Source organism: Rhea americana, unplaced genomic scaffold, assembly GCF_003343005.1.
Source record: "Rhea americana isolate MKP2758 unplaced genomic scaffold, rheAme1 scaffold_140, whole genome shotgun sequence".
In the NCBI taxonomy this organism is placed as follows: Eukaryota; Metazoa; Chordata; class Aves; order Rheiformes; family Rheidae; genus Rhea; species Rhea americana.
The window spans coordinates 749,868-768,748 of record NW_028185484.1 but is presented as its reverse complement, the minus strand read 5'-3'; the positions used below and the strand labels follow the sequence as shown (position 1 = coordinate 768,748).

General features: G+C 41.7%; 1 protein-coding gene across 3 annotated transcripts in view; it reads left to right on the top strand.

The window, feature by feature from the left end:
- The window catches only part of TSNARE1 (t-SNARE domain containing 1), a 459,605-nt gene that overhangs the window by 193,182 nt on the left and 247,542 nt on the right, over window positions 1-18,881 (top strand). For all 3 annotated transcript variants that reach the window (XM_085298727.1, XM_085298725.1, XM_085298726.1), the window contains exons 6-8: window positions 13,027-13,117; window positions 17,244-17,318; window positions 18,541-18,597. In XM_085298727.1, the coding sequence (XP_085154853.1) occupies window positions 13,027-13,117; window positions 17,244-17,318; window positions 18,541-18,597 (223 nt within the window). The remainder of the gene's footprint in view (window positions 1-13,026; window positions 13,118-17,243; window positions 17,319-18,540; window positions 18,598-18,881) is intronic.

Below are 18,881 nucleotides of genomic sequence, written 5' to 3'. Positions count from 1 at the left end.
AGCAGGGTCACCTAGAACACATTGCACAGGATTGTGTCCAGGCAGATTTTGAATACCTCCAGAGAAGGAGACTTTACAACCTCTCTGGGCAATCTGTTCCAGTGCTGTAGTCCCCTCTGGGGTGGCATCAAAGTGACCAGGAATCYAGTATCCCAGAGGCTTCAGTTCCCTGAAGCCAAAGGACCTACTGAATGTAACATTATCCCTTGAAAGCCAGCCCAGAATTAAAGGTATTAGGGCAGCAGACTTGTCTAAGAAAGTCTTTCTTTTCCCCGTAGGAGAAACTACTTTCCAATCTAATGCTTATCCTCAKCCTCTAATTGTAATAATTGTATTTTAGGCAAAAGCAGACCAAGAGTTTGGAGTTGGCATGTGCCTCTCATGCTACCACGATGCACACCAAGAGGTAGATTTGAGTTAGCTGATGAGCAACATCAGCCACCCAAGTTCTCATGTCACTGAAGTACTTCGGGTTTTTTTATTGTACTCAGGACGTCAGCTTTCGGCTGAACAAATTTGCCCATTCGTGAAAGAGGGGGGGAAATATGCATATATTGAGAATCTCTCCCCTTAGATTGTTAAATTTCAGTCTGACACTATTTTCCTGTAAGAGCCCGTTATCTTAAATAAGGTCAGTCAGATGTTACAGTAACACGTCTGCTGCGGTGTCTTGGGCCTTTAGTAGGTAATGCCGCTGTTTTTGTTTCAGTAATTTGTCAGCTGGATGCAAATGCACAGCTTTATGGCAGCTGCTGGATAAACCTAGCGTGCTGACCGTTTTTGTGTGCAGGTCTATTTTTAAGGATTTAGACTGCAAGGAGGCATATTTGGGCTGATTTTTTTCTGCTATTGTGGTGCAGTCAGTGTGGCTTTCTCTGTTTTCATTTCTTTTCTGTGTCCCTATCTGCACAAGTACAATTTGATTTTCACAATGTGAAYGTGAAAAATATAATTTCTTAGCTTAGTAACATTTAGAATAACTTATGTTGAAGCGCGATGACAGAGGATCAGGCCCTAGACTATTTTATTCTGTGCATAAGCCTCAATAAAGCGAGAAGAGAAATATTATTGATCTTTCATCAGGTAATTTTCTTCTTTCAAGTACCAACATTGGCCTCTTAACAACAATTCTTGAGCTTAATCCTTTTTTTTTTTTTTTTTGCCCTAGAGAACAAATTTACTTTCAGCAGCAGACATTTGTGATAACTGGTCTTAGAGTTTTACATTTGAATGGGTTGGGACAATTGGATATATCCATTGTCCCTCTCAGTAAACACAGAGTTGCCGTATCTGAGTTCATTATATACTTGGTTCATTGCCTTCTGACAGCAGAAAAAAGATAGTGTTGCCCTACCTGAAACAAACTTGAGAGCCTGTCGATTTATAATGAACTTCCTCAGACCTTTTATTCTCTTGGTTTATCATTTTATTATATATTTGTGCCCTATTCTTCTTAGGGAAGCATCTCTTAGAAATTTAATTTTTTTTGATCGCTGGCAGTGCATTTTAATGGTTGCTCTCCTCGTGGAAGTAAAGGTCCTTTGGTCCACGGCCTTGGATGTCTTGTCATGGACCACAGATGGTGATTTGCACAATTCCTCTAATAGCAATGCCTTTTGGGTGCTGGTGCAAAATTTATTGTCCCACGAAATAGGGTCTTCATTCACATGGCTGCTCTTGCGGGTGTTTTATTGGCCAATAAAATGCCTTGTATTTTTGTAGTCTAACTGCTAGGCTGCTTTATGATCTGATGTAAGCTAGAGTGTGGTGGGGCAGAATGACTTGCCGTTCATTGGGTGTTGTCCATTATTGCCATCTGATGATCTGAAGGATCTTTAAGTGGATGAAATATGGGGCTGATCATGAGAAAAGCCTCACTGGAAGCATTTCCTTCAAGATTTTGTCGCTTTCTTTGGAAGTTTAATCATTCCAAAAAGGAGGCAGAGATAACTTTCCACCTACAGAATTTAAGTGTTGCTAGAAAGGTGAGGCAAATSAGAGTGAAACATGAGTTGAATGCAGAGGACAGTGAAAGAGATGGGGGAAAAATGTTTAGAGATCAAGAACTCAGTATTTTGAGTGTACTGCACTCTGCACAGGGTAAATATATTAATTTTTCTTGTACTTCACAGCTTGCCCTTATGCTCAGAAAGTTGCAGAGAAACCAGACTTAAAGAGGCATGTGAAGTATATGTGATAGAGCAATAGGTGGTAGGTAGGCTGCTGCGATCCATTTCTCTTCTCAGCACAATTCCTTTTAGTCATCTCAGTTCTTTTTGTAAACAAAGTACAATACAGCAATAAATAAAAACACAGGAAAAAAATCCTGCTCTCAAGTAAACATATTTTAAAGTGATTTTCTCCTATRTATTATTTTAACTTTGTTTCTTTTTCTCCCCTGTCTTGCTCAGAATCAGATAAATCAGATTTTGGCCCATGTGCTTCAAGGGAGTGCGTTCAGAAAACACCAGCATTGTTGGCAGCTTCAACATTTATGCTTCACTTTGTACTTTAAAATGTCTCTTTCCTCCGACCGGCTTTGCTATCTGCATCCCACTGTGCTCTGAAATCGCTTTAGGGCAGGGAAAGGAGGAGGTAGAGAGAGAAAACAGTACGAACTTGTGCAGCAGTTAACGCGTCTTGGTTCATTCTTTCCAGGAAGCAAAGGTAGAACATACCCAACATCAGCAGAGATCCCATTAGTTAGAGCAGAGGTTCCCAACGCGTGGTAYGTGCAACAGCTGAACGTCATACTCRGCAGCGCTGGGAGCCTCTGCCTTGGAAAAGAGCTGCAAGGTGAGCACCTTGGGCAGTAACTTTTTGCTGTCCGAAGCAACAGCAGTTTGCATCTGCCAGGTCTGGTCCTAGCATCATTTGACCAGTGAGTCTGGGACCTTTGTGTCTGGCTCAGGTGTAGGTGTAAGGAGTAAACAGGGCGAATTTTAGGTGGTTGAAGGAGTGCTCTGAGCATCCCACGCTGGGGAGGGTGTGATCCAARGACCACAGTATGAAGGCATCATGTCCTGGTTCAGGACAACAGAGTTGTGCAAATGGGGAGTGTGAGTGTTTGGAGATTCTGGTTTTGCTCTGGGAGTGCATGGAGATACAGTGGGGCACAGGATCAAGTCCTAGCTCAGGGGATAAGAACTGGGGTCATTTTTGGGGAATGTGTGAAACTACAATAGGGCATGGGACTTGGGAGATGGGTGCAGGGTAATAAACTGTTAGTGTGAAGTTGACCTTTATTTTAGAGAATTAGCACAGGAGTGGTTCTTGGCTTAGTTGAAGTGGATGATGTCRTTGGAGGCATGGAGAAGGCAGGAACAAAAAAATGAATTCCTTGTATGAAGGGTGCACAGGAGAGAGGGTTGGAGTCTTGGACTACGGAGTTGAGATGTGTGGCAGCTGGGCATGGGTGATACGGTCCACTTTGGGGACATCAGCATATTTGAGCACAATTTTTTTTTTTTTTTTTAGTGGACAGAAAGCTGTATGAGTGTCCTGCATGGTATATGCAAGCATGCTTCTCCATTCGGGAAGATAAGAGTTAACTGCACGTGGGTCCTGCAGGTGGTCTGGGCATGTGAAGTAGACATGTCWAGGAAGGCTAGATGTATTAAAATCACAGGTGACTAGCCCCAAAATCTTCATGTGCCATCTGAACAGAGTTTCTCGGTGGAAAGAGGAAGAGCTATCAAAGTGTCAGACTYTGGGATCCTTACACATCTGCCTCAGAAGCCAACAGCTGTTGCCACTGCCTCTGCTGTTTCTCCCGTCTCTGCCAGCGATAGCACTCAAGCAAATAAATAGATGAGGAGCTCCCTAAATGTTTGGTTACTTTGCATGATACTTCATTGTTAGTGGATTTTGCATCTGTTTCAGCATCTGTTGTAAATGGTACGCCATTTGCATTGTCCAGACATCTTAACTAATTGAGATTTACAGTGGAACATTAATTAGCTGTGRCATGAAGGTTTATGAAGGGTTTCTTCAAAACCTAAACCGTACGGATGGACTCCTAACAAATCTGACGTCCCGCTGGTCCCACTGGCTATTGCTGCTGTTTTTCTTAAACAGTATTTTGTCTTCACAAGGAAGAAAAAAACAACTTCAGTMGGCTCCTGGGCTATGAGTTTTGTAGTAACCCTTCCTACATTTGTCATCAGATCAGATGTCATCAGATCAATCAGATACGTTGCCTTGGCAGATGTGATTCCTTCTGAGATACACAGGACTCATCCCTTACAGCTGAACGTCAAGCTTTTGTATTTGCACACTGCAGCAATACTTTTTGGGTGTTTGTTGATGCTTAAAATTGAGCTTGAAGATAGTAAACCTTTTTTTTGTTTTTTTTTTTTTTTTGCACTTGGGACTCAGAGGAACTGTTTGGTCACGGTCCTTCTTTTTCGATTTCTTGCTAGTCAAATGGTAGACATTATTCACAGGTTTATAAGACAGCCTGTTTGTTACACCTTCACAATTTCGGTAGTGCAATCGCTGTTAATATCTTTCTGTTCTCACTTAAATACTGACTGAGGAATTGGGTTTAGGCACACTGCTTAATTTAAGTATACACTTAGGAGCTCTTGTTGCTTATTACCGCTAACTAGAAATATGCAAATAATAATAGCAAGCTGAGAAATGTCTTAAGCTGTTAGTTGCCTCTGATTTCTTGCTCACTTCACAAAATAAAAAAACACACCTCACAGGTGTTTGAGTGAAATGGATTCATTTTTCAATTAAAATTGCAAGCAAAGTTGGCTTTATTTTTAAATGAAACATGACTCTTCTTGGGTGAAAATGCCTCTGTCTTAGAAATGTGTGTGATTTATTTGCTTTTTACCTATGCTTGTTGTGAATGTTCTTGCCACCAGAAAGTTTGGTGGCAAGAAAACATATGAAACAGCAAAAACATCTATCGAAAAAATAGGCTAAAATCACAATAGCTCTACATCTCTGGTTGCCAGAACTCTTTATATTCAGACATACAAAGCACCTGCTCTTTTATTAATGATGGTTTCAGTGTAGTTTCTCAAGGACAGCTGAAGCAATCGATCACCCATTCACATCAGTAAAGTGCCTTTCAGCTTTGCTTTTCACAGCACCGTACCGAGTATTAAACCCRTGTTAAACACTAAGACCAAGAGAGCAAGCACGGGAAAGTTAAGAGGCCAAATTAGTCTGCAGTGCAATTTATCTGCAGTCTTTTTGTCCCTGCCATTGCTGCAGCTATGTGTGCATGTAGGATGCTTCCTTCCACGTGTGTACACCCCCATTCACCCATCAAGAGTCTATCCGAATTTCTTCTTCAGGGGGATTATTTGTGGCAACACGCACTGATAAAGACCTRGATTGGTGCGTATACCCAGGGGAGCAAATTGCACAATAACATGGTAGCACGTCAGATTATTTTAAGAGCATCCAGCACTGATAGAAAAGCTGGCCCCGTGTGAGGAATGTAAACCAAAGCGTCGTCTTCAGATGGCTGAAGGGACAGTATTTGCCTGCTGAAAGAAATAACAATATCATCCTACTCTAATGATGTTGGGCAGAGAACATCTGGGCTATACCTAGCGCTGGTGTGTGTAAGGAAACTATAGGCAGCACAGCACGTTATCTGTAAGAGGAATGCTTTGATGGTCTTGCAATGGATATGAGTGTGAGGAAGCACCATTCCTCCCTGAGGAGCCTGGAAAATAGATGTGCACACAAAAGTCAGCTGCTCGTTTGGAGCTGGTGGTTGGCCTGAGAAGTTACGGTCTGAACACCACGCATGACCCTGAAGCTGCATAGAACCACTTTTGACAKAACGACCTGCTTTTCAGGCTTCTCGGAGAGGTTGAAGAACCTCAAGGAAAGAGGTGAGGCTCAGCTGTGCCCAGCTCTTTGTGGATGGCTGGAGGACAGAAAGGACGTGAAACCTGCACTCTCATTTCTGGACTTCGGTGCTGGGCTTCAGGCCACTGCAGGCTGCCTGGTAGGATGGGATTTTGATGTGTACTCACCCATTGCAGGACGCGCACAAAAGTGCTGTAGAGTGAAGTCCAGCATCAATGTGGCTGTGACAAAATTTAGCTTAGCTGGTGGCTGTGGTGGGACACAGGGACACAGACACTGAGGTTGACATTAAAGCCCAATATATAGGATGCCACGCTACATATTTGCTTGCTTCCTAGCATATAGAAAAGACCTCTCTCAGCGGCTATGATGGGGCACGGAGTGTGCTTGGAGGCGACTCAACGGTGCAGAGAAACTCCAGGAGGCTTTCCATGCCCTTGCTCAAGGGCTTTGATGGCAAGCGGGCGGACCGCGAGGCCAGGCCTCGCCGTGCTGAGACCTGATGCCGTTGGTGCAGGTGCGGCAGGGGACAGCCGGAGCCRTGCGAGTTGGGGATGGCACCGGTGACTCATATTGCAGATTGCTACAGGACTGCTGAGAAATCTTGATCGCAGTCTGGCATCGCTTGGGTAGAGGTGGTAGCGCTCTGTTTTGCTGGAGCCGGAGGACCACTCCGCCGTTCTCGGAAAGGCTGGGAAATTGCAACCTGCTCCTATCCTTTCGAATGATATTCTGAAATTCAGGAGCGAAAGTCTACAGGAGCACGTGTTAYGGGAAAGCGTTGCAGTCGAGCAGGTACAACAGTCCACTTTTTTCATCTGCAGAAAGCCTCAGACTTTGAATATTGTCTCTGGTGTTTCKTGTCTGTGGCTTTGAGCCTGCAATTTGCAGAAGGGGAGGAATGAAAGGAAGTTTACGTATATTGGAGTCCACACATGTACTGTTTCGAAAAAGATTTAGGTGTTAGAAACATTAGAAAACATCCAGGCCTCTGCATATATCAAGGAAGGGGGAAGGTTTCTAACCCTCTTGTATAGTACATATAAATATATACACACACATATATATATATGTATTACATTTATATTTTTTTCTGTGTTCTTGGAATACRTGCAGGACTAAGAAGCCATCCTGTTCCCTCCTGTCCCTCTCTGCAAATCAACTGGCTCCATAGTCCTAAATGCAGTAGCCCTGAGGTTTAGATGGGTGTAATCCTTTGGAAAAATGTGGAAAGGGAGCTCCGATCTGTGCTTCAGCAAAGACTAAGACTGAATCACTGGAAGAAATGTGTGACAAGAATTGTGTGTATTTATATAAACGTTGTATATCGCTTTGCTGTTTTCTACTCGTTAATGCAAAAATACAAAAAATGYAATAGAATTTGGGTATATTAGCAAAAGAATCTGAATACTCGTGGTTTGAGGATATTTTTCTTGGGGCACTACAAGGGTTATTGGGGCAATGCTGGTAGTCCAGGTCCTCAGACAGGAAAGGGAGGGACTGGTTTGCTTCTGGCAGAAACGTTATGCAGAAGAATTGACTGCTTCATCTTGGGGACAAAATAAGTTGCAAGAAAAGCGAGAAAGAAGTAATCGGTTTATCAGCACCTGTAGAGGGAGAGAGAGAGAGAGAAAAAAAAAAGACTATCTTGATCAGTAAGCACTAAGATTCATCAAAATGAAATTACAGCAAATTAAATTAACTTCTGTCTTTGATAAGCTAAGAGGCTTACTGGGTAATGAGAGAGAGGGAGGTATGATACAGCCCGGTTCTAGCAAGGCATTTCCAAAGGATCCCAGCAGCTCTTTTACTGGGATATGAAGACAAACTTTTGTCAAATTGAAACGTACTTAGAAAAAATATGGATAGGAAAAGCAAAAGTGAGTTCAGAGGTAACTAATACCAATGAAGATGTTAAGGGGGTTCCCACAAGGTCCTGTTTTGGGTACTTGCTGATCAAATCCGTGATACAGGGTTGAGGTGTCTAAAATACTGTCCTGGAGATAATTTAATTGCAAACCACAATTTCTGGCAGCAGATCAATGAGTAGCTAGTTGCTTACAGAGATGGGACAAATTCTGTTGGGAGCAGCTTTGATTAGAATAAACATGCTTTCTATTTTAATGATGGCTGTTTCTTATTTCTTCACTACTTATTTTTAAGAAGCGATGTTAAAAAAAAAAAAAGCCTGACGGAAATTAAAAATACCATGGGAAATTTTGCTGGGCTTTGCAATGTTATTTATATTGTCCTGGTTGCATTTCAGTGATGAAATTGTACATTTTGAGGGCTGCCGTCTGGCTGAGACTCATATATTTTAATCCAGAATCGCTGAACGGTGCAGCTGTACACCTAAAGCCACGCTCGTCTCTGGAGATGACACAGCACCGGTGCCAGGTGGATTTAAAATACTGACCCTTCTCTTCCCATACAGCCACACACCAGCCCCTGAGCTCCGTAAAGACAGATAGCGCCACATCTCCCAATACGTCCATGTGACAGGCAAATTGGAAATCTATGATACTTTTATTGCTGAATATTATGCGGCTTGGAACTCAAAAGTAGCAATCTATTTTTTTTTTAATCTAACTTTTATTCTGCTGGATAATTTACACCGATGCAAAGGGGTATGCTGGCAGGCTGGAATTACGGCTCTCGCGCTGCGCTCTTGCAAACGCCGCCCCAACGGGCAGAATCGGGTCCGAAAGAAGAAAAGCACGAAGAAGTTGGGTCAGTTTGGAGCCGGAACAAGCAGATTTACCCTTTCTTCCTTCGGTGGCTCTAATGATACAGTAAAGATAGTTTAAGACTTGGTGAAACAACCTTTTCTCCTCGCTCATCCTTCTGCTCCGCGGTAGGTGCTCGGCGACGACGGGCGCCCGCTGCTCGAAGCTCTCCCCGCTGCGAAAGCCGAGCGGGGGGACGAGGCGCTGTGCTGTCTGGGGGCCGCTACGGCAGGTTGCTCCTCCGAGCTGATCGGCGCTAATGCAACCCATGTTGCTCTCGTTCAGGCCGCATCGCCCRTTTCTGGAAGTACCCTCAGCTCTGCTATGGGATCAGCTTAGGAGACACCTAGGAAGGGGCAGTCCGAGCCTCAGCTGCCAAAAATACCCACTGCTAGTCCGCGGCCGTCTCTGAYGCCCTTGCATGAAGACTTTAGCAAAGCCTATCACGGACTGCGGTGCTCCACAAAAACCAACTCTAAGAGGACTGAAGTCTTGGGGTGTGAATAATTYCCTTATGCATGCTCGATGCACCCCTTCCATCCTTATGCCTCCAACAACTGCGAGATWTATTTAAATACRGATACCCAGCCTATTTCTGCTTGAACCAGAGATCATGCGGCTCAGTGCTCTGCTTCATCTAATATAATTTTTAACCTCTTTATTGTAAAAGGAAACTGCAGCAAGCGTAAAGCAGCTGCTGTGTAAAAAAAATAAGTGTGCCGTTTAAGGYAGAGTATGCCACCTGGCTTAATTATCAGCAAACCTACTTGACCGCTGGGTTGTTAAATATGTGAAACTACTCCGCTGCTCTTGCCGYGCCGCGCCACATGGGATGCTAAATCTAATGACGTTGAAGCTAGTGCGGTAAAGGTRTTCTTGAGCCGCACCTGAAAAACTGCTTTTTGCTCTTATATCAGAGCTCGGGCGAAAGTGAAATGAGCCTTATCCTGTGTTGCAAGGGAAATGCCTTTCACCCGTTGCAACCGGAGTACAACCCGCTTTAGGATTATTCTGAATGAAAGCAGGCAAGGCGAGGCGGAGAGGAGTTTCCCCTCCGCTGGTCTTTGCTGGTTATTTGGGGTCTGKTTTTTTTTTATTTTTTCTTTTTTTTTCTTCTTTTTTTTTTTATTCGGTCATTCATCAGGAGTCTCCAAGCACGGCACGAACGTTAATTAAGCTACTACACCTGATCCCTGCAGCGAAGGGGAACAGCAGTCGCTGTGTCTGCCTCTTTGCTGGGCTCATTCTAAAACTGGGTAAATAAATTACAGATACGATCTTCCAAAGAGCAAAGCCCTGAGCAGCTGCATGCCGAGGATTATAGGCTCAGCGGACCGTAGTTCTCTGATAAAGAAAACAGCAGCCATAGAAAACTCTTAGGCAGCAGTAGGACATTTCTTGTATTATTTAGTGCAGTGTCTTTGCAATCTTTGTATATACAGAAATGCACAGCAAGAGATGTTATTCTCCCTAACAGATGCTCTTTTCATTTTTTTTTATTTATTTTATTATGCTGGTTTTCAGAATAGCACTGTAGTCTTTTACAACGTTTATATTTTAGGTACACTGCATCTCTATAGGTTATTTAACCTATTATTGTGTGGAAGGCTTTTCTCAGCATCAAATTTTATTCGTCAGAGATACTCCTTTAGTTAGCTGCCACACTTTCATGGGGAGAGGAATATAAATAAAGCTAATAAAATAATAATAATAATAACAATAACAATGACATATAACTATTACATATTAAAAGAAAATGCTGCAGCAAGTAGAGTTTCAAGGCCTCTATTTTTAATGAAGATCTTAGTAGCATTTAATGTAAATTAAATATAATCACTGTCTGATCTCTGAGCATATCTCTGAGGGTGCAGAATAAGAAGTTAATTGTGCTGACAACATCGTGAGAAGTGCCAAAGTCAAGCCCCAGAGTGTTAGTTAAAGTGCATTATTTTTTTGCAGCCCTACTTCCTGTTTTTTTGAAGCAGATCAGGGCAAAGTTTGTGTAAGGCATGGTTTTAATACATCAGATATGTAACATCACATTTACATTAGAATAGAAATGAAAGAGACTTTATTTAATTTCAGAATTTGAAAAGGATCTGATGCATAAGTTTAATCAGCCATTTTACTTTGAGGATGGGGAATTACTGGTATGTAAGTAAGTCCTTGACTTGTTCTGCAGGCAGATAATTTAATGAGGTCTGCAAAATGACTGCACGTCAACGCCGGTGTCTTGCATTGCAATAAAAGGAATTAGTTGTGGAAGGCTCAATCTTGAAACTGCTTCTTATGGAACTCATGCTTTCAGTGGCCAGATTTATTCAATTAGAAGATATGAGGTGAGGCAAGATCTGCAGTCCTGAAGGCAGATGATGTGACAGAATTGGATTCCCAATTTCCCCCCTTGCGATGGCGGTATGGAGTATGTGCCTCTGGTAGATATGACCTCTTCTATCTGCAATTAGAAGTGATGTGTTTTATCAGCAAGTGCAGTGGGTCCTAGGGTCATACATAATGAAATTAATTTTGATGAGTGCATAAAAAATGGAATCTTAATTTAGCTAAAGAGAGCTCAAATTTAGCTAAAGGAGCTCAAAATAACTAGTTACTGATCCAGTGTTCTCTCCATATTAGTCTGATTCTGTTTCCTGTCGGGTGATAAAAGGAGTCCATATTTTCTGTTTCTGTTTACTTGTTCAGTTCTTAGCATATATCCAAATTATTCTTCTGCAGCTCAGGAGATGTTATCTTCATGGTATATTAGCCTTGCATTAGTATACGCATAAAATTGGTGTACTTTTGTCCTACACAACTTTCCCAGACAGCTGTCTGCATAGAAATCTTGCTTAGGTGGATAAAAGCTGCTGGACTTGCTATGGGGGTGAATGTTGTGTTTCTTGGTGTCTATGGCTCATGGAAGAGCTATACCTTGTGCTTTTGGGGGTCACAGGGAGAAGTATTGTATGAACATGGGTTGGGTGTGAGCATGATGGTTAGTAGATGGAAGATGGGGAGATGTTCCTGGGATTTCTTCAGGGATTTAGAAGATTTAGGACAGGGAATCATCTGAGAGGCTCTCTCTGCAAGATTTGCTTCCCTTTGAKGCTTTTTAAAGAAGGATTCAAGGGATAGACAGAAAGGATAAGTCTGGGATTAKCAGAAACCCAGGACTCATCCACCAGTAAGGTTTGGCCACTTTAGTAACCAAACAGGAAGAAGAAGCCACTCAGACTAGATGGAAATGACTATCAGTGCGATACGTGCCAAAAGCACAAGGTATAGCTTTTTGGGACAGGGCATGGATCTTGGGGACAGAGGGGCCATAAACATCTCAACATTTTGTAATCAAAGAATTTCTATTCATTTCACATCTCACCAATCCTGAAAAAAGAGCAGCTGACAAATGATTCTTGTCAGTACAACCATGGCTCAATATAGCACTCAAGGGGGAAAAAAAAGATCATTCTCTCCAGATGTATCTTGAACCTTTCTAGAGTTTTTGATTGAAATGTAATGGAAAAGGTACTGCTTTCTCAATTGAATGGTGTGAAGTGTTCCTTGGGAAAGTTTGGAGGCTAAAAATGCCCCGTTGATCTTAAAAAAGTTGGGGAAGCACTTGTCTGAGCAGATAAACGTCTTTGGAARGGATTTATGTCTCTCCCACTACTTTGAGTGGTCTTGAACAAAGATGCTGGCAACCAGGAYTTGCAGAAATAATGGTAATGGAGTTAGGCATGCARAAGAAAAGTAAAACCATGAATGGACAGGTGACTAGTTTGGCTTCCTGAGTGCATGTTTCGGTGCTTTTAATATGGCGTTTGCATCTTTGCATGGACAGTACTTCCTTAGAGTTAATGTGTCATTTGCAGGGAGTTGRCCATGGTAAGTCAGGAAAACTAAATTTGTTCTGCTCAACTTCTTCAGAACTTCTCTCCTGAGCACCAGATCCACCTGGGGAGAGCCATCACACAACTTCTTCTTTCAGCCTGGATGCAACTCTGTCTAATGTGCTCTAGGTGACCCTGCTGAGCGAGGAGGTTGGACTAGATGATCTCCAGAGGTCCCTTCCAACCTTACCGATTCTATGATTTTTTTTTTTTTTTTTTTTTTACTATACGTCCCCATCTTTTTTTTGACAATATTAGCTGCAATACCAAATGTCTTTGTTACCCTGCCTACCTGCCCACACCCTATTTCTGCCTTGTCTACCACCTCTGATTTTACAGGTCCACGGCCATCACTTTGTGCTGACCACAGGAGGGATGTTATAAGCAATTTCTTGCTAGCATTTCCTGCAGCCTTATGGCTGCCATTGCTGCTGAAACCCCTTCCTAGCCTAAGCCCTACTGTCATTGGACGTGGTGTGAGTCCTGTTGTCTCAACTGCTCTGCRGTTTCAAAAGTTCTTTAAATGTCTTGTTATGCAATTAATTGCAATTCCCCTCATCTCTCATTTTCTGCAGGCATGCAACCCAACAAGAGACTAATAAAACCATCACTACTAGCACCAAAGCCATCAAGCAGCTGTCTGAGATTGTCAGAGGCTCATCCAGGGTACGTGTCATTCAAGATGCTATTGGGAAAAAATGCTGGGTCCTACAGTGGGAGGAATAATGAGGAAAAAATGTGAGGAGTGGGTGCTTTAAGGCTGTTGAGCTCTCTCTTGTTATAGCTTGCTTTCCTGTTATACAACGGAAAACACAGCTTGTATTCATAACTCACCCCTGGAATCAGTTCTCCCAAAACTGGATCTTCTGGAACTAGAAGTCCACATCTCAGTAACAAAACCTTGACTAGCTCACACGGTGCCTGGTCAGGGGTATCATGAAGTTTGGGTGACAGTACTAAAGAAATCTTCTGGTTATATATGAATTTGGCATCARTTAAAGACTCAGTTGCACAGTGAGTGCACTGGGTGCAGATGAGTTAGGATATTTATTTCAGTGTTTGTAAAGGGAAAATGAGTGGAATCTGGACATGACATTCATTCAGTGCTGCACACTTGCTGGAAGGCAGCGGTGAGGACAGATGATGGGTTCACCCAGAGCAGAGCAGGGTTTTGAATTGCCATGTACTTCACAACAATCCYGTTTCTTGAAATGCAGCTTGGAATGACTGCTGTCCTCGGGTAGGCATCAGTTTTAACTCTTTTGTCTTTGATAACATGATAGTTTGATTTGTGATGGGCTGYAAGGACTGATTTTTCCTTTTTCTTGCCTAATCCAAGGAGCAGTGAGAGGAAAGCGTGAAGACGTGAGAACTGTTGTGTGATGCRAGTTTTGATGGCTATAGGGTATAGAGGTGATAGAATTATATCAGAGCACGAGGAAGCAGAAGTTGTCTTTGTGAAGATACGGAGATGTGGCTGTTCTGTGCTTGTCTCCTGGACGCTTTTTGTGATATAAATTGGGTCTAAAGGAGAATCAGGCAAGGTCATGTTAAAACCAATTATGGTGCCACACAGAAATGTCATTATTAGCCCTTGAAGCCCATGTGGTATCCAGTGGGAACTGTCAGCAGAATTGCTTTTACTGTCATGGGGGGAAAAATGCTACGTTAAAGAGAATATATTTAAGAGCTGAAGGAAATAGGCACACAAACAATTATRATATTATGAGGTATAAACTTGCAGYTCTCTATTGGTATCACATAATAACTTTTTCCACTCCCTGGTCAATTAATTTAACTGTTTTTATTTTTTTAACTTTTCTAACAGTGTGTAGCTTAAATAATTAAACCTACAAATTTTGATATTAAGCCTGTCACCCTTCTCCCTTATATAGAATAAATGGTTCTGGTGGGTATCGGCTGCTGGGTCTGTCAGTCCCTCTTGGGGATCTGGGTAACATTCCAAACTTTCCTCCCATAAAACTTCTCACAGCATGAAAAGCCTTTCACTAATTTAGAGCTTTATAGTCAGTCCTTTCTGATCTGTTATTCTCTATACTGCTGTGTGTGCACATGCAGGGAAAAAAAAAAAAGATTTTTAAAAAATATTTTCCAGCAAGCAAGATGCACTGTGGGATTTTCTTTGACTTCCCTTGAAGCTCCAGGTGCTGGTGAGAACTATTGGAGTCAGGATGTCCAACTAGGCAAAGTGATAGTATTTTAGGATAAAGATACTGATGTAGGTGGACCAGTGTGGCACAAGGCAGGAGGCTGATGCAAAATAACACATAGTTACSTTGGAGCTTCCTTTCAAACTAACCTCAGAGGGCTTTGAGAGMCCCATGTGGATCCCAGCTTTTTGTAGGATGAGCGTTAGACCATTAGATCAGCTCTCCAAGGAAGCAGTCTTGTCTTATTCCRCATGAGTAACAAACATAAAGTTTATAGACTTTAATCTGCAGAACAGGAATAATGATATTTGCTATATTCTAAAAATAGTTTTAAATCTTTGAATGAAGAACTGTAAGCCTGAGATATTCTTCTATATGTAAATGCTACCATTATAAATTAGAGAGACTTATCCCATCCTTTATAAATATACATTTTTTTTATTTTAAGCAGTTGTCTGAAACAGCTGAAATTGCTTTAAAATTACTTTAACTTTTGTAGTACTTGTTTTAACCTAGATTCACTGAGTTTTGTTTGTCTCCTTGATTTTTAAAGCAATGCCCCCTTCTTCTCAACTTATCCCCCTCCACAAACGTAGACATTGAACTCCTACAGGCTTGAAGTCTGGGATCCAGGAGGTGGGAGCTCCAAGATAATTTTCATTTCCTAGATGCTGGCCTGACATAGTTCACAGTCTGGGTTTGGTTTCTTCATCTAAAAGCAGTGATTTTATGACATCCTGGATGGTTATGTACAGGCTCAACTGGATTGTTTCTTCTGAGAACACACTCGTTTAAAATGTGCAGTTAGTTATAAACCTGTTAATTGTAAGAACTGATTCTTACTCCCACTGAAACTCATGACCAAAATCCCATTGATGGGGATAAGACAAGAATTGAGAAAGAGATGGAAACCAGATTCCAATCTGAKCCATTAGTGGAAATAATGCAACAAAAAATGATTTGAGCATAAAGTAGTGACATACTCAGGCTATTACAAAGCTGGGATCCTTCAGTGATTGCGGTGGGTGTTGCTTTTACCCACCACTCCATTTGGTTGTGATGTTTTGTTGGTTTGTGTTATAATACCCGATAGTGTCCTGTTCAGAAGCAGAGGTGAAATGGGTCCAGAAGACTCATGTTGATTTAGGATTGAAACAATACTTACCTYAAATATTCAACATCAGAAGGATGACCTATGTGAATGTACTTACTAAAAAAACTTCTGAATAGCTTTACTACAAGCAAAAATGTTAAAATGTTCCCCTGGAGATAGTTGTCAAATTGCTGAACTTTCATTTGATCCTCTGTCTCCTAATTTAATGCCTGGAGGACCCAGTCACACATCATGTTCTAGCTCTCAGTTGTTTTCTGTTTTGAACTTTCCCATACAGAAACATCAGATCCCTGATGCACTGGTCTGTTGTGCCAGACTGACAATTTATCAGTTATCAAAGGTCTCAAAACTTCTTGATATATATTTAATGGAAGTGCCTGGCATTGCTAACGCAGATGAAAAGGAGGGTGGCTGGACTGCCCTCCCTGCTCAAGAAAAGTTAGAAATAGAATCAAGTTTATTGCTATAGGGAAAGTATAATAATAATAATACTTCTGCTACTTCAGGCAACTGCTGMATTAATTATCCTTTACTTGCTATAAATATGATGAACATTTTCTTTCTCTAATGGAACATATACTGGAAAGAACTCAACCTTCCTAATGAGGGGTTGTCACAAGAGTGTGGGCTCTGCAGGGCCTGCAGGAGTTGGTGGATATTGTTAGTGTATTCTCATTAAATATGGCTTGGATTGAACATAGATCAGTMTGTTGGAGCCAGCTCCATAGAGGAAGGCTTGCCATTTTGGGTACATGCTTTGGAAAAAGTACAGATTAGTTTGGTTCTAATAAGAACTGTTGCAACCCCCTRTGCCAGTGAGAATGAATATTTTTGTGGGTGATGTAGTAGGCTTCAACCTCTTGAGTTCAGTAAACCACCCATTACCATCAAATGAGATGGTGAACTCCATTTTGTAGTATCATCTAAGTAAAGGACTTTTGATAGAAGCATGGTCTAGGGTTATCATACCCTTTAAATGCTGGCAATCCAAGCCTGGTGTTTATTAAATAGAAGCAGGATGCCACACTAAAGGTTTTGTTCTTTCGATGACTGTAAAGTCTTTATTTGCTTGTGTTTCACAAAGCTTTCTTTAGGAAGCAGTATTGGAGTAAGACTCCCTTCATGCAGTACGCAGGACAACAAAATGTCGCACTATATATCCCTGCCAAGGAAAGTGTCCAGCTTAGGTACTAAACCACACTGTAGTCATGACTTGAATGTTACACTGAATACCTGGGATGGTATTTTTGGAATTGTTTTTGCCTAAAAGTGCAAAGAATCTTGTTTTGCCTTGCCAAATAAAACCTCATGGCATCCTAGTAACCCCAGTGAAATTGATAATTGATTTTAAAAAAAAAAATATCGACTATGCCCACCTTGTTTACTTGGTGTGTCCCGCCAAGACTGTTACCCTGGGTCACAGACAAACAGAATCCACTACTTGACTTGTCCCTACAGACCTGCTAACATTCATTCTGATGCCTGCACCGTTGTCTTTCCAATACAGCAAGAGCGACTTCAGCTGGACAGGTTGAAGAACCAGCTGTCCGATGCCATCCAGCGATACGGGGCTGTGCAGAAGGTGAGGAGCTCTCCCGCTTGCACGCGTTAGTGTGCCAATTTGGGAACGTGTTGAGTGGGAGCAAATGGAGTTCCCAGGAGTGTGGACCATTGCTGTTAAACTTAAACGTTTAACCCATCTTATGGCTCTGCTACACTGTACGGCCTTGCCGTAGGGTTTCCAAACTCATCTCGTGGGTTGTAACGGTCACTGAGGACAAGCTGTTTAATAAAACAAGCCAAACCTCAACTCCTGCTCTTTTTTCTTATTTACCCACTTCACCCTGGAGAGACATGACTGATGAGCAGGTTTCCTTTCCTTCTAAACATTATAAGAATGATTTTAATTTGCCAGTGTCCCATTTCTTCTCTCTCGTGTAGTGTTGCCTGCATGTATCAGGTTTGTTTGAACATACATCAGGATTAATCTAATCCTCTGCAAATACAACCTGGCCAGACTCTGGTTGCTTTCTTATGTTACTCCAGCGAGTTTGACATGTGTGTGCAACCTGTGGGAAGAATACACTGGGATTATACAAGTGTAATGGAATTTGGCTGGAAACATTCACCTTATACTTTATCAAGACTATTCTGTTCTGTTTGATTTCCCAACACATGCTGACTATGGGTTTTTTTTTTTAAAAAAAAATTACACTTCAACAGCATGTATATTATATAAGAGAACTGCACTATCCGTAGAGTCATCTCTTATTTTTAATTCTTTGCTTCCCTGTTCCAAAAGCCCAAGTGTGGGTGCTTAAATGAAAATAGTTTTTCTCATTAAATGAGAACTTGGAAGGCTCCAGGTAAAGCGCTCCACCCCCACATATACACACATTTTTTAAGCTCYTGTACAATCCATCTGAATTGTACATGTTTTATGGGATTTATTTTTTAAAAAAACTGTCATCAGTACAGAAGAGCCAAAATTAGCCACTGCATTTTGTGAATGCCCGGTTGCGTCAGGAAACCAATCTGAGTGGTAAATTGCTACTTATCCACRTCCTAGTTGTCATTTCTTAAATGTATGTTTCAATTTTGATAACCTTGTCGTTCGTGAAGCTTTGAAGAGTTTTAATTCCTGTAAGACCAAACTTTTCAGTGCAGTTATACTCCTTTTCTTCCAAATAATAGAGCTTTTTAAATGTTATTTTCTTTAAAAAGCAGAAGAAATAACTTCATCTGACTTTTCCCCTAAATATTTGCATTCTGTCAGCCATTTTCCTTCTTTTTTCTTTTGGCAGAAAATAGCAGAGAAATCCAAAGCTTTGCTTCCTACTGGGCAGAGAAGTAGCAAACAGGTAAGTTCCTGCGTGTCTGTGTGTATAAGAGCATAAGTAACGTTGCTGAAAAAAGGCTCATCGTCAAACCTACTAATAACGTTGAAGAGCAGATTGCGTGCTGAAGCCGGTGAGGTGGTTTTGGCTTTCAAGTAATAATGCATGGCACTTCTGACAGTAGACGATACAGACCCCAGGGAGAAAGACCTGTTTGATTATGCTCTTCGTTTTCTTATCCCACGGGASTGCTCTTCATGGTGTGCGTTTCCTCATGTTTCGTCTGCTTGGGAATGTATCAAAGAACA